Raw genomic sequence first — 16,779 nt, 5'->3', positions numbered from 1 at the left:
TACAGAATAGGTGAAAAAGGTTAACTGTAAGGTTTTCTGAAATGAAATGAAGTATTGTTCTAACAGTTCTTGAAAGAAAAAATGAACTATAGGTGTAAATGTAAGGAATGAATTGCTTCGGACTCCACACACTTTAACAACCCCAAAAACACCAATCCCGCAAATCATTCCTTAAACAGCGCACAAATGTTCGTTTGTTTGAGCTTATGAAGGTCTGCCCGCGCCAGTTGTCTACATTTACCTCACCGAGACGCCTTCATTCAACTGTTTTAAATACCATAAATGACATGAAATAGAAGTGTGTGCCAGTTCCAGTCACATCTTGATAAACGATACTTCTGCGGTGCCTATTGGTGTTTTATCAATGTATGTAGAATACCAGTTTACGGAATACAACTTTCATCGGTTTCAAACGCTACTGGGAACCCCCATTTTCCAAGTAATACCCTTTTAATGCCAGGCAAGTAGTTAAAACCATCTTTTAACGTATTTCGTCATGACGCGACTGTGAACTTAACGCGCAATATTCCGTACCTGAAGCGAACGCTGAACCACAAACTGTCGGGGCGGTCATAACAAATACATCTTCCAATATATTGGGCATATTCAAGGCAGATAATAACGTCATAGCTAAATGCACAGACAGTTCTTCGAGCGTTCTTCTAATTATTGGTTTTATTTTTTCAATTATAAAACACATTGTTTGTGGCTGAATTTACAAAATGCTGTTGACACATTTCGAGACTACTCGAAGATACGTCGTAGTGGTTATACTATAACTTAAGCAATGTCACCCGCATATGCTGTTTATCGGCATCATTCGGCCGTCGTCTTTGGGCTGCGAGAACTAGGCGATTAAGCGCAGGACAGTTCGATATAAATGGGTAACTAATGTTAATAATAATAATAATAATAATAATAATAATAATAATAATAATAATAATAATAATAATAATTAGTAGCATGACAAGACCTTACAGAGTTTATCGATTGCAGACAACGTGTTCATAAATGGCGAAATGAGATCGCATTTACCCGACGTATGGCCCGATTCTTCATCTTGACATTAGGCAGACTTTACACAATGTTTCTGAAGCTTATGTCGTGAATCGTGACAAACACGAGTATAAAACATTGTTAGTGAAACTCTCGTTACCGTCGTGGTGGATCTGTGGTCTAGTGATTAGACCCTTGACTTCAAATCCACATGTTCGACCACGCCCCATCTCCCCCACCTCAGCACTGACAAAAGTAACCAGCGTGGGAAGAAACATTAAATGGGAGTCCCATGAGACAGTGCTATACACGTTAAAGAACCAGAGTAGCTCTAACGAGGGTAACATTCTGTCAATGCATTATGTTTTATAACCTAACTCACTGGTTCCGACTCCAATGAATAAAATTGAGTAAAAAAATGTATCGACCATCACTCACTTTAAGTAAATTCCGCACATTCTTCGCACAATTGGAATGCACGTTGTTGCCTATTTTCGTATATTCGACCAAACACAATCGCCGAGAAAAAAACATTACGATTTAAGATCGGTAACATACTCTTTGGTGCGACATAGTGTGCAAAGAAGTAAGGGGTTCACATCAACAATTCCTTCGACATTTGCGACACCTGAACGATAATAATGAAAGTTGTCAATGAACAACGAGGTTGTCAATGCCATCTGCATGATTCGAGGAGCCACATCGTTGTCAATTTTTTTTTTATATTGTTAATGTGACAATGTTAAACTCTTATTGTATCATAATAAGTCATACTGCAGTAATTTCGCAATGTTTATTTCAATATCATACCAACTCATTTCTTCAATCGCACGAACTTGCAAGTAATAACTCGTTCAAAGGTCGCATTCTATGACAAATATAATAGCAACTAAAATATAAGTAATGGAAACACACAAAAAACTGTCGAGAAACCAGAGCGAGTCGAAAAATCCCAATTAACTTTCATAGGTATATAGTGAAAAATGATTACACTTTAATAGTTTTATTTTCTCTTCAAACTTGTGATCGTTTGAAACATTTAATGGCGAGATTTTACCTCGCTATGTATCGCCATATGTCATCAGAAAGTTTGTAAAAGTGTTGCAGTGTAATTTGTTTATAGAACAGTGTAACTTTATTGTCACATATTCTCAGTACCTTAGTATATGCTTTAGTTCTAAGTATATGCATAGTGTCTTTTTATTCAGATATATTTGTGTGAATCTAATTAATTTTATTACAGGTATGTCATTTTCTATGCTGAAAATTTGTTTGCAGATGTTCATATTGGCCACTAAAAAACACTATGAACGCGTGAGGGCGCACCTTTTTCAATGTCTAGACAATGCAAATAGCGAAAGGTAACCTAATCAGAAAATTAACTTTACTTTCTTCTTTTGATTAAACAATAACAAGTCAAGGATTTTAATATATTATAGATACAACGGCTTAATGGAATTGAAGTTGACCCTTTGCGCGTTAAATCAGCATTTAAACAAATATTTGAAGAGTGTTTATAACACACTCTTTACTTCATTGATTAACCGAACCTTTCGTTTAGCTGTATTAAATGTTATAGCAATCCCCTTTCCTCTGCACAAAGTCTTATCTTTGTCCCGACAAGGTGAGACACAAAGGTTAACCTTATATAGTTATCCTCAAAAAGCTCTTCGTCGCATTCTGTTTCGACAGTTCTATAGTTTCGACCGTTTCGATAGGACTGGGCAAAAAACATGCGGATTGTAATAGCTTTGCTGGTCATTGGCCTCGTTGCTGCCAAACACATCAAAAGTAAGAAAGAATTTTGTTACATGTTGCATACATTGTGTTTTCCAACTTTTATTTCTTGCGCGTTTAGCACTATAAAATATTGACTGCCTTGAGGATGACAGTGCAAATTGTCAACCTGAGGTAAATACTGTCGACCGAGGCGAACAAAAACTTTCATGACGTCAGAGGGTAACAGTACGGCTGAAGGTGATAGTGCGGGGTGATAGTCGAAAATATTGCCCTGGCGTTTTTGCTATATGTTCTATAGAAGTAAGGTATAATTAATTAGCATATTGCACGACATATAAAGTATCAGTTGATTGTCATACTATTATGCAATTGTTAACATTTGGGGATTTATTGTGGCATTTTCAGGAACGAAGCACGGCAAGATAAAGAAGATATCCAGGAAACAGTCTGTAGAAGAAAAAGTGAATACTATTATAGCCGTGGTAAAACAAGCACCTCTTTTTATCAAGTGTTTTTTGTTTCTACGATGAGTAAATGTTGCACTTTTTTCTATTTTCAGATGACAAGAAAAGACAGGCCATGGGTATGTTGAAGTTTGCATATGTTATTTTTTTTTAAGTTACGCATCATTTAATACAAAGACATAATTGAAAAAAAAAACACAATAAAAACCAACAACTATGATATAAACTTTTTTGATGGAGTAAGATACACTGACATCAAAGTTTAATAATTTCAAAGCAAACACCAGTTCTTACGTTTGCAATTAAGTGTGTTCAATGCCGACGAAATCCACATTAAGCCTTTGTAGTGACACGTTATAAACAATAAAGTGAGGACGCGCTATTTTGATTTGGAAACTGATTAAAATTTTAAAAAAAGTTTAATTTAAAGATTGCCATACATTACAGGGTGCGTATACAAGGGTCAAACTTACCAGACAGGGGCCAAGTGGACAGATGGATGTGATTACAGCTGCGTGTGTGAAAATGGGGCCGTTGGCTCTTACAAATGTACTGACCTGTGAGTAAACGCTATTGCTGCTTGTGATTTAAGGAAGGGATATCTTGAAATACTGTGGCAACTCCTTTAGTTCAGAATATGTAGTTACTTCATTATTGCGTATTCTTAATGGCGAATTAGCATGCAAGTATCACTCCTCATTATCAGTATGTACCGACAGAGAAGTAGGTCATGGAATGATCTGACGATAATATCATGGGAACATGCTCCATGACTTCTAAAAACTTATCACAAACCCATATTTGAATAAACATGTACACGTTCATACAATTTTGTGTTTGCTGACAATTATGTGACAATAATATAACTTCAGTTATTACGTAGAACACAAAATATATACTAGTATATTCTTGCATATGAGAAGACAGATGAATGCACCCCAAATAACAATATATTTAAACTTATTTTAAATGATGTATATGCTAGTATATTATTAAAAGCTTGTTAATAATGTCCTTACCACCAGGTGTCCGTCATACCAGTCGCTGCCTTCTGCATGCACACTTGTGACCAAGCCGGGCGAGTGTTGTGGGACACCACAATGTAACTTCCAGCCAACCAGTGGTGGAACCTCGTCCGGAGGTGGCACTATTACTGGAACCTCGACTGGTAACGCAGTATATGTTATGTGTTGTAATTGCCAATTAAAAATGCGCCGAGTCGAGCCTTTTTGTAGAATGTTGATTTATATCTGACACGCTTCTTGCACCTAAGCTCTACGTCCCTATGGAGCGGTGACATGATCTAGAACTATTAGTGGCACACAACTGCCGTTTGTATGGACGCTAGCATCTAATATTGGGCTGAACTACTTACTACTTTTCCGGTAGATTGTATTATATTATCAAATAAAACACTACTGCTCCGTCTTTGAACATTATGTTAATCTAGGCTATACTTGTTTTCTTTCACTTCTAGGATCAGGAACTACGTCCACATGTCATGGAGATGCTTTGAGCAACTGTCAGTCTTACACCACCGCCGTATGCACGGATGCTTCATACAAAGACTGGGTCCAGACAAACTGCTGCGCCTTCTGTATGTTTATATTGGTCGATATTGATTCAAAGTAACATAATTAAGGCAAATAAGATAGTATAGTTGATGTCATTTACAGTGAATAAAGTTAAAAGCAGTTGTGATTTAATTAGAATAAAATAAGATTTCGCTCAGTTTTAATAACACCGATGGAATCTGACGTGATCAAATAATCCAAAAGCTTATGATGTATTCTTAAGCCATAGTTTATATCTTAAATGGCATATTGGTAAAGGAACATGACTACATTAGAAAATAATATTGCATTTAAACTGTCTGTTTCAGGTGCGAGTTACTACAGTGGTAAGTATCCAACCAATCACAAAGCCACACATAGGATACAAAAGCGGAATTCTTGGACCTACATACTCCTGTAAACGATGATAATCAAAAACGAAATATAGTTTTCCTAGTTTGACTTAGAGAATTAGAGGAAACTTGATTTCCTTAGGCTTTCCATAGTCTCTGAAAAGTGTCGTGGTAATTCGTGCATGTAGTAGAATTTTGACGGTAAAGTCCGTGTGGAAGTCATTCAGTGTTAGGAATTAGACCAGGCTAGTTTACATTTTTTTTAATTTTTCCTTAAGGTCCAAGTCTTGGCAAAGTGTTTTAGAGTATCTATGTAACAAAGTATTAACTTTAATCGTATGCGTATAATATGTTTGTTTGTCACAGCCGGTTATTTCTAGATGCTATACCAAGCTGTATTTATCATGTGTTGTTTTGTCATAACGGAGGCGGTCGGGTTAACGGAATTATCGTTTTCCATTGGACACTAGTAGCTAAATATAAACAGGCTATCATATGGTATACCTAGTTTTCAATGATGTATTATTTTCTGCTATTACTACTGCTCCTTCTCCTGCTGCTGCTAATGATAATGCTGCTGCTGCTGCTGATGATGATATGATGGATGATGATGATGATGATGATGATGATGGATGATGATGATGATGATGGATGATGATGATGATGATGATGATGATGATGATGATGATGATGGTGGTGGTGGTGGTGATGATGATGATGATGATGATGATGATGATGATGATGATGATGATGATGATGATTAAATAAAATAATAATAATAATAATAATAATAATAATAATAATAATAATAATAATAATAATAATAGGCAGTGGTGGGACCATAGGCGGTGGAACTATAACTGGCGGAGGAACTGGTGGTAAGTGTTTGTAATGCTTATTTAAAACAGTAGCCGCATTTTGTTACGTGTACATGTTGCACAAAATGTGAAGGACAATATCTCAGACTGCATTTACTCATTTATTTGCAGGCGTGTTGTCCTACGCTCTTACAACATGAACACACGAAAAAAAAAATCGATACGTAGATGTACATTTCTAATCATCTTGATTCAGCTAATAGATTAGTAAAAAGTTAATTTACAGCTTATTCAAAATCTTAAACACGGTATCTCATAAAAACGCCTGCTTTATAGTATAACCAATAAATGTTACGTCGCTATACCAGTGAATAAATGGCATCGGAATTATCAAATTCAGTGGGTTATATCTATATATACTTCGAAGCCGTTTCCAGTAGTGACTCATACAAAAAGAACGTCAAGTTCTCTCTACTTTATAGATAAGGGAAATGTTAATTTATAAATATCGATTAAGCGCTTCATGTGCACGAACAATGGGAATCATGATTGACTGTGTTTGCAAAGCACATTTGGTCTTAGTCAATATTATATATACTGTATATACAATATGAATTAGACCAAATGCGCTTTGAGAACCAAAGAGCCATTATCATTAAAGGATGACAATATCAATCCGCGAAAGCCATAACATTCCGAATTACTTAACCAAGTCGTGCCCTAATTCGAGGTCGATGGGTTCGGAGCGATTAAGGTATCAAACTTTAAGAAGACCCTTAATCTACATCTGATACATAAAAAGATGTAAACTGTAATGTGGATTGAGATGTCAAAAACTTTATGAAGCCCTTTATATACATCTTATATATAAAAAGATAGAAAGTTTAATGCGGATTGAGATGTCAAACTTTTAGAAGCTCTTTATAAACATCTTATATAAAGAAAGATGATATCTATAATGTGGATTGAGATGTCAAACTTCTAGAAGCTCTTTATAAACATCTTATATATAGAAAGATGACATCTATAATGTGGATTGAGATGTCAAACTTTTAGAAGCCCTTTATTTACATCTTATACATAAAAAGATGTAAACTATAATGTGGATTGAGATGTCAAACTTTTATAAGCCCTTTATAAACATCTTATATATAGAAAGATGACATCTATAATGTGGATTGAGATGTCAAACTTTTAGAAGCCCTTTATATACATATTATATATAGAAAGATGTAAACTATAATGTAGTCAGGACATGAACAGAGACACAATATAAATGGTCATACCATTTAGCTTCCGATTAATATGCAATTATACCTGCTTTAGAATGAACGAATGTAAGATAGATTACACGAATCGCTCATGGAAACTGATACACCCTATGTCCATCACATTATAAAATATTCATTCATAACCGTCAGAATAAGGTAAATATTGTCGGACACTATGAACTTAACTAATTTATTCATTTTTAAATCGTTGTTACCGGTATTCATTCCAAAACATATGGGGCTACTATCCGTATATAAATGTCTTGGCTTTAAAATCACACTATTATTATAACCACCAGAAAGCAATAACATACAAGTGCAACCAGTTCTCTCAACTTTAGCAACACTTTTTAATTCGTATCCTACAGGCACCACCACCACAATGACCTGTAATGGTGACACAATGGCCAACTGCGACTCCTACGGCAAGGACATGTGTACCAACACAGACTACGCCCAGTGGTCTAAAGAACACTGTTGTGTATACTGTAAGTTGCTTAAATACTTATCCATGATATAGTTTTTGATGTCATATTAATGTTTCCAATGTTATTTTCAAAATACCAATGACATTTTTTCGGTATATTAAATTACCGTATTACTTTCAATAACGCCAACACTGTTGCAGGACGAGTTCAATAGATTACTTTTCTTAGAGTTTTATTTTTTGAGGATGAGTTAAGTGTAGATGTAAAGTTTATTTAGTTTAAACATTATATATTTAACAACGATTGTGTAGACAGCTATGATAGTTTATAATAAGTCACTCTCGTTGGCACGATGTTGCGCGAGAGTGTGTTCTTGTTGTGTGGGGGGAAGCCGGAGTACCCGGAGAAAAACCACTTGTCCGGCTTGGTGGCCACAGATGTATAGTTTGTGCTGTATATACTGAGTTTCTTTGAAATTTGAAATTCAGGTCTTTGAGGAGTTCTAAATATAGTTCTTAAATAATAACATAAAATGACACGATTGCCCGGTATTAAATTATTTATTTTGTTCTAGAATATTTGAACCAGTATATAATGTATCGCTTCTTATTATATATAAATATCTATACATTATATACTTAAACAAATAGAAAATGGTTTACAGTTTCATTTTGTATCTTTCAGGTGGATATGGTAAGTCTTTGTTTACATGCTTACTATTTTAAATTCATATTTTCAAGCAGAGCAGGTTAAAGTAGCTAAAAATTGAAATTGAACTAAATAAACTTATTAATCAGAAAGTGGTATGATAATTATACCTTTTGAAACATGCTGAGGGTGTATCCTTTCCAAGTATGCCAGATAATTTAAAATGAAACACGGCACTAGCATAACATTAAAAATATGCAAAGTGTGTAGCAAACAAACTTATCAATATATATTGTTTCAAATTTAAATGCAGCATGTTGTGAGTCTATGCCAGTTTACATATGTGACGTTATCAGATAAAATAAGTCATGTAGAGGAAAACGTGACATCATTACCCCAAAAAGCAGGCAATCAAAAATAAATAAAACAATAATTCAGAACTTCAATCGAATGTTATTATATACATTTGGATCAGTTTTGCTTAAGGCAATCAATCGACTCAACTCATTTAATCGTTAACTTGCGTGCCTCCAGTGGGCTTATTTTCAATGACGACGATTATACAAACAATAATAGTGGTCTATTTCTAACTTCTCCAGGTATGGGGACCGTCATGACAGTGACCGGAGGAAGTGGAGGAACTGTAACAGGCGGTACCGGAGTCATGCCTGGAGGTGAGGATTGATATAAAATGTCGTCCTATACTTTGTCCACGATGTAGTAATTTATCGTTTTATCCTTCGGATAATAGAATATGTCTAAATGGCACTTGAAAGCAGAAAACCGCTTTGAAAACGGTGCTTGTGGATGTTGACAATGCTAAACCTTTCTTTGATTACAATGAAATATTTCATTCAAACAAAACCTGAATTAACATTGCTGAATGTAATTTGAGATTCAGAACGATTTCCATTTCATAGTTTATTTAATGTAAGCATAAATATATCGAGGTTTTATATGAAGAAAACGTTCCAAGAAAAATGTAACATAAATGGACTTGGATCCTTTCCGATCTCAATCCTTTGATATATTGTGTTTAAAATGGAAGTGTGCTGAAATATTCTTCGTTTATTTGCAAAGGTGATATTATTTTTTAAAAGTTATCAAAGGCTAGAACAGTTTATTACCTGCGTGATTAACCTTTGTTTGACTTTAAATAAACTCGCATTCTACTGACATTTGAATAGAAATAATACCGAGAATGACACAAGTAAAGCATTTTTATAGTTGTATATGCTGTAACCAGTGTTGGCTTAGATTTCAGAAGTCAAATTCAAATAGATATCCTTTGTATAGGATTTGACATTCCATCATTGGGGAATAATCTGCCATATTTGATCTGGATCTTTCTTCTTCGAATTTGTTTATTTACATATGACATGACCCCTTAGTTCCAAAAATTTTAACTATATGGACTTACATTATGTCACACCATTGCTAAGAATGAATAACATGGACCTGGACAATTTATGTGTAATGTACAGGCACCATTACCGGAGGTGGAACTATCACTGGAACTGGAACTGGAACAGGAACTGGTACAGGTTTGTGTGGAAAGGAAAAGTATTTCTAAACATTTGCGTCTAAAAGTGGGCGCGTTGCTTCTTAGCTTAATGAGCTTTCGCTTTTTATCTTCTACAATTGGTCCACCCTTGTACGGGAATCTTCATCTTCTGTTTTCTTCAGTCCTTATTTTGTTTTAAAGCTTTATTTCGTTTTTTTTTCAATGTTCCTTCCATTGTAGATTGCCTCTTAGCTTTGTCGGCTTTCTGAACATATGCATTCCATCGTCAATTTGCATCGAATCTTGGCTTTGTATCTTTTGCGTGTTATATTTAATGGTCTTTGATTGCACATTGTCAATAGAAGTTTATTAAGCTTTTGAGATTTTCTTCTATTTGGTTTCACTGGATCTTCCATTGGGCAGACATCGGTGCTTGGTTTGCTTTCGCATATTTCTTTCATTTTGATTTCGATTTAAGATTCCTTCGGAATAATTTCGCGTTTTGTTTATATAGGTGTTATACTGTACTTCCTCGAAACTATGTTGCTTATATTTCGTGTGACTTTATGCAATATTTTATCAAAAATGTGTGATTCCATCCAAAGTCCTTACTCATTAAACCGCAGCTTTTTGGCGTTGATAGTGTTGCATTTGTCATTGGAATTGATTGAATAGTATGAAACACTTTCCTGCTGTGGTTTTTGTGAATCTTACGCACGCATGCGTTATGCTTTTGTTAGAACAACGTTCTTTATGTTTTGTCTATTTTCATCTACAACTATCAATAAAAACATGTGAAGCAGAATCATTTTACCTTATGCGATCTCTGAATGTGTTTAACGTTAGCGTTATCTGTAAAATTTTATGTATTCTCAATACTACTTTTTATTTAACGATTTAGGGGGAATGGTACCGGGAGGTGGCACAATGAATGGAGGTATGTATTACTTGAATCATAATTTGAAGAAAGGCATTTTGTGTACTTTCTTTAAACTTCGTGCCATATTACGCATACATCTAACTATCGGGCATGGGTCTTCTCACATTTATTTCTTCGAAACACTTCTAAATGACGTCAACATTACACATCGTCACGCTTAGGCGTAATTCCATGTATGCACTGTGTGCTCTGGACTTTAGATTAGTTTAGAAAGGAAACTGATATTTTACGATTCGATAAATCGGAAAGCACAAATGCCATAAATTGTTGAAGTCTTGAACGCATTCCATCTAGTTGGTCGGGCCTTACATCTAATTTGGTTCGGTCTTTCTACGGTCCTTGAAATGTTTAAATGTAACACGTTCAATTAGTCTGATCTGTATTCATGTTTTATTACAAATTACAATTGATTTTGCCTTCATAAGTGTATAAAACTTGTTATCGACATCTGTAAACTTAAAATTGTGTAAGATCAATAACAAATGTAAACACTGACATTATATAACTTTTGCCTATCATCTTTGAACAATCCCTGAATAATGCATTATGAATATTTGCGTTTTTTTAAATTCACTCAGTATATAATGTGTAGTATCTTAATACATGAATAACATGAAATAGAGATTGAACTCATCGTTCTCAACAGAAAAATGAATCAACACCGTCTTTTAGATTTAAGAGGTTACCCCTCAAATGGCTAGGTTCGATTGGCGCACTTTCGCTATAATCACAAGAATGCTATTACGAAGAGGTGCAACGAGTAATCACAAATTAACAAAATTGTCTTCTACAGGTACCACCACCACCACAATGACATGTAACGGTGACAAAATATCGAACTGCGCCTCCTACGGCCAAGCCACGTGCACCGATCCAAACTACGCCCAGTGGTCTCGGATCAACTGCTGTGTATACTGTGAGTAGCTGAACTTATTTAACTATATGTAATTAGATATTTTTACTATGCTTGGAAAGTCCTTTTACGAAATAGATTTCAATACGATTCTTCTACGGGTATCTCTACGTGTGACCTAATCTTTTTCACTACATCATCCAGGTATATGTGTATTGTACAAGTGAGAATGACATGTACGATAGCACGAGGTAGTGATTTATGCGGGTATCTGGTATTGTACAAGTACAAGTTTCAAATTTTACTTTGTTAATGACCATGAAACTCATCTGCAACTATTACACGTACGTGTAAGTATGGGTACACGTACACACACACGCGCGCATACGAACACGCATGCGATCTCGCATGCGCACGGGCAGGCACACGCACACGCACACACACACACACACACACACACACACACTTTGTGGTCCAAGCTATAATCCAAATACCAATGAATTGCATTTAGCAGTTTTTAATTATATCGAAAATAATTTCATAAGTAACACTTTAATAATATCGTAAATAATCCCATAACTAACACTAATTGGATTTTTTATAAAAATACAAATACAATTATGGTAGTTAAAGGGAATGTTTACACTTCAATGAGATTGTTGATGTTATTTTGACTCTCTTTTTATAACTGTGTGAACAAATGTAATCAATTAACCCACGCCATTTGTACTTTTTAGGTGGATATGGTGAGTATTCTTTTATTGTTCTATCTTTATATTTTGTCATCATAGTAAAAGTAAAATTAAAGTCATTGATCAGAAAGGAAATTTTAGATACACAATTGGACTTTTGAAATATTATTGAAAGCTTATTTTCTTTTCTTTATGCCAAAGCAACTTAATTTCCAATAAAACACGGCACTTCCATTTCAAAAATATGAAAACTGTGTAGCAATAAAATATTTTCAATCATTAAATGCTTAAAAGTAATGTTTCGAATTTTAAGTGCAGCATATTATGATCATACGTCAATTTTTGACATCGCTTTTACATATGTGACGTCTTTAGCAAAAAACAGTCATGTTGAAGATAGTGTCATTTTACATTTGCAAAGTGAAGGCAATCGAGGCTATCTTTAAATACCTTCTGAAAATATCTCGAATTCAATACTGCACATGTTATCATTTTTGGGAACCAATCAATTAGATAAATCTCGTTTCTTTTCAATAACAAACCTGCCCACACAGGGCTCATATTCGACGACTATTATACACACAATACGAGTAACCTGATTATCATTTTTCCAGGCATGGGGACCGTCATTCAAGTGCCCGGGGGAACAAGTGGAACTGGAGGAACTGTTACAGGAGGTACTGGCACAGGTGAGAATTAATGTAATCATAAATTAATCGAGGATTGAACCCGAAAAGGATCTAAGTGAATTTTAACAAAGGAGCACTTATTACATTTTGGCTTAATTGTTTTTGATATACTCTGTTTTAAAATAAACTGCTCTTGTTTTTATGATTTGTGATTTGACTGCTTTACAGAACATCACTCTTGAAAAGGTCTAAATTTGATATTAACATTGAGAAGAACCCATAACGCGTGGGATAAGCATTTTTGACTTTATGTTTACCCGCACTCTATTGGTGTTTTAATGAATAAATGCCACACTGAAACTAATAAAACACTGTTAAAATTTTATCCGCTGAAATCAATATTGAATTAGAAGTTGGTTAAATTGTGATGTCATCTTAAATATAATCTAATTAATCGGTTTTGACAGTCCATCGTAAGGAATAGTTAGTAGTATTTGACCAGATATGTTCGTTTTTGACAACGTTCTTTCAAATAATTATGTTGGTTCCTGTATTTGACCTCTATGTCCAACAATGATTAAGTATATTGGCCACGAATATGTCATATTATTGTTATGAATGCATGGCATGAACCTGGATCATTTATATGTTAGGTACAGGTACCGGAGGTACTATCACAGGCACTGGAACAGGCACTGGCACAGGTCAGTGTTTAAAGAACAAGTGTTGCTTAGTATTTGCTTTTACCATTGAGGATGTCCTTCATGCTTGAATGCTTTCGATTGTACCTTCTTCCAATGGGTCTATCATTGAACATTTTCTCGATTTTTAGTTAGCTTGTTCGTCTTTTCTATTGAGTCCATCACTTCACATTGCCTTTGCTTTCGAATTTGTCTTTAAATGTACTTTTCGCTGGAACGCATAAGACCTTGGTTAGCGTCGCACATTTCCCCCATACAAGCTTTGTGAGCTTTCGCTTATTTGTCCCTCAAAAAGCATTTATTTGATCATTCATCGATGCTACAAGGTTAATTTTCTCGTCTTTATTCATCTTTTTTTTATAGAACTTCCATTGTACAGGCATCGAATTTTCGTCGGATTTTGCCATTTTCAATGTGCCCTCATGTGTAGATTCCTATGGCTGGATTTTGTGTTTTCCTTTAAATAGTATTCCATAGTTCATTGCATCGAATATAGATTGTAAACATGTATTGCATGTTTGATTTAGTGGTCTTCCTTTATACATTAACTCTCTACGATTTGTGTAATTTTTATATGACATATCTAACGTGTTTTGCACATACAATAATACTGCTTAAATTGCAGCTTTGTGGTGTTGAGATTAGTCCTTTTTTCTATTTGTTTGATTCAACAGTCAGTCAACAGAGTATAACCATTCGTCTAAATCCACAGTCTAAATCAGAACGTGCGATATCTTTGGCGTCGAGAGGGTTGCTTTTACCAATCGTCTGATTCAACAGTCTAAATCAGAACGTGTGATATCTGTGGCGTTGAGCGTGTTGCCTTCAACAATCGTCTGATTCACCTTATTGACTATATAAAGTATTCATACATTATAGTCAGGATCAGGTTAATATTGTTGGACACTAAATACAAATCTGCTGGTGTGTATTCCAAGACATAAGAAGCTACTATTCGTTTATTAATGTCATGGCTGCAAAACACAATATAAGTATAACCACCAGAAAGCAATAACATAGAAGTGCAACCAGTCACCTCAATTTGAGCAACATTCCTACAGGCACCACCACCACAATAACCTGTAATGGTGACACAATGGCCAACTGCGACTCCTACGGGAAGGCCATGTGTACCAACCCAGACTACGCCCAGTGGTCTAAAGAGCACTGTTGTGTATACTGTGAGTTGCTTAAATACTTATCCATGAAATAGTTTTTGACGTCATATTAATGTTTCCAATGTTATTTTTAAAATACCAATGAACTTTTTTCTGTAGATTCATTATTATATTACGTTCAATAACGCCAACACTGTTGCAGGACGAGTTCAATAAATTACTTTTCTAAGTTTATTTTTTGAGTATGAATTAAGTGTCAGATATATTGTATGTGTTGTATATATTGAGTTTTTTAAATCATGACTCTAAAGGAGTTCTAAATATAGTACAAAATAATACCATAGAATGACGCGATTGCCTGGAAGCAAAATAGTTATTTTCTTCTAGAATATTTGAACCAGTTTATGATATATCGTTTCTTAACAATATCACTTTAACACATAACAAAATACAGTTTCATTTTGTATTTTACAGGTGGATATGGTAAGTCCTTGTGTACATGCTTATTATTTTAAATTCATATTTTCAAGCAGAGCAGGTTAAAGCAGCTTTAAAATGAAATGGAAATAAATAATCTTATTAATCAAAACGTTGTATGATAATTGTACCTTTTGAAACCCGTTGAGGGTGTAACCTTTCAAAGTATGCCATATACTTTAAAATGAAACACGGCACTATCATTTCATTAAATAGTGTATAAAGTGTGTAGCAAACAAACTTATTCCAGTCAATATATATTGTTTCAAATTTAAATGTTGCATGTTTTGAGTCTTTGCCAGTTTACATATGTGACGTTATCAGATAAAATAAGTCATGTGGAGGAATACGTGAAATCATTGCCGCAAAGCGCAGGCATTCGAAGAAGTTTATAATTCAGAACTTCAATCGAATGTAATTGTATACATATGAATCAGTTTTGCTTAGAAATCAATCGACTTATATCGTTTAATCGATAACGTGCGTGCCTTCACTGGGCTTATTTTTCCCTGACGACGATTATACAATCATAGTGGTCTATTTCTAACTTCCCCAGGCATGGGGACCCCCATGACAGTGACCGGAGGATCTGGTACCGGAGTCGTGCCTGGAGGTGAGGATTAATGTAAAATGTCGTCCGTACTTTGAATATAGTTTGAGATTCAAAACCATTTTCATTTCATTATTTATTTCATGTAAGCACTAATAAACCGACGGTTTATATTAAAAAACGTTCCAAGAAAAAATAAATAGAAGTTATACCGGAATGACATCAGTAAAGTAAAGCATTTTTATAGTTGTATACGCTGTAACCAGTGTTGGCTTAGATTCCAGAAGTTGTTATCTAATTGAAATAGATATCCTATGTATAGGATTTGACATTCCATCATGGGGGAATAATCTGCCATATTTGATCGGGGTCTTTCTTCTTTGAACTTGTTCATATACATATGACATGCCCACTAAGTTCCAAAAACTATATGGACCTATAGTACGTCACACAATTGCTAAGAATAAATAACATGGACCTGGACAATTTGTGTGTAATGTACAGGCACCATTACCGGAGGTGGTACTATCACTGGAACTGGAACAGGCACTGGCACTGGCACAGGTTTGTGTAGAAAGGAAAAGTATTGCTAAACATTTGCGTCTTATAGTGGGTGATGCTTCTAAGCTTAATGAGCTTTCGCTTTTTATCTTCTACAATTGTTCCACCCTTGTAAGGGAATATTCAGTGGACGTCTGTTTCCTTCAGTTTTTAAAGCTTTGTTTCGTTTTTCTATGTTCCTTCCATTGCAGTTTGCCTCGAAGCTTTTCTGGCTTTCTTAAGATATGAATTCCCTCGTTAATTTGCACCGAATCTTAGCTGTTATGGTATTAAATTGCGCATTACCCATAGAAGCTTGGCAAGCTTTTGAGGTTTCTCTTCCATTTGGTTTCACTGGATCTTCCATTGTAAAGACATCGATGCTTGGTTTGCTTTCGCTTATTTATTTCAATGTGCTGTCGATTTAAGATCCGTTCGGAATAATTTCGCGTTTTGCTTTAAACAATACTCAGTTGAAACTATGTCACGTATATTTCGCGTGGT

At 34.9% G+C, this 16,779-nt stretch overlaps 1 protein-coding gene across 1 annotated transcript in view; it reads left to right on the top strand.

Annotated features, from left to right (window-relative positions):
* Positions 1–2,678: 2,678 nt before the first annotated feature.
* Positions 2,679–16,779, top strand: part of LOC128244329 (fibroin heavy chain-like) — a 52,444-nt gene continuing 38,343 nt past the window's right edge. The window contains exons 1-20 of the mRNA XM_052962344.1: positions 2,679–2,787; positions 3,296–3,319; positions 3,648–3,759; positions 4,226–4,368; positions 4,678–4,797; positions 5,083–5,100; positions 5,934–5,984; positions 7,564–7,683; positions 8,308–8,316; positions 8,871–8,945; positions 9,756–9,815; positions 10,677–10,712; positions 11,509–11,631; positions 12,306–12,314; positions 12,875–12,949; positions 13,543–13,593; positions 14,652–14,771; positions 15,183–15,191; positions 15,742–15,798; positions 16,240–16,299. Coding sequence (XP_052818304.1) covers positions 2,730–2,787; positions 3,296–3,319; positions 3,648–3,759; positions 4,226–4,368; positions 4,678–4,797; positions 5,083–5,100; positions 5,934–5,984; positions 7,564–7,683; positions 8,308–8,316; positions 8,871–8,945; positions 9,756–9,815; positions 10,677–10,712; positions 11,509–11,631; positions 12,306–12,314; positions 12,875–12,949; positions 13,543–13,593; positions 14,652–14,771; positions 15,183–15,191; positions 15,742–15,798; positions 16,240–16,299 — 1,330 coding nt within the window. The 5' untranslated portion in view covers positions 2,679–2,729. The remainder of the gene's footprint in view (positions 2,788–3,295; positions 3,320–3,647; positions 3,760–4,225; positions 4,369–4,677; positions 4,798–5,082; positions 5,101–5,933; positions 5,985–7,563; positions 7,684–8,307; positions 8,317–8,870; positions 8,946–9,755; positions 9,816–10,676; positions 10,713–11,508; positions 11,632–12,305; positions 12,315–12,874; positions 12,950–13,542; positions 13,594–14,651; positions 14,772–15,182; positions 15,192–15,741; positions 15,799–16,239; positions 16,300–16,779) is intronic.

The sequence above is a fragment of the Mya arenaria genome, chromosome 8 (assembly GCF_026914265.1).
Source record: "Mya arenaria isolate MELC-2E11 chromosome 8, ASM2691426v1".
Classification (NCBI taxonomy): Eukaryota; Metazoa; Mollusca; class Bivalvia; order Myida; family Myidae; genus Mya; species Mya arenaria.
The sequence above is the reverse complement of the archived record's forward strand: the minus strand, read 5'-3'. Positions and strand labels throughout refer to the sequence as shown.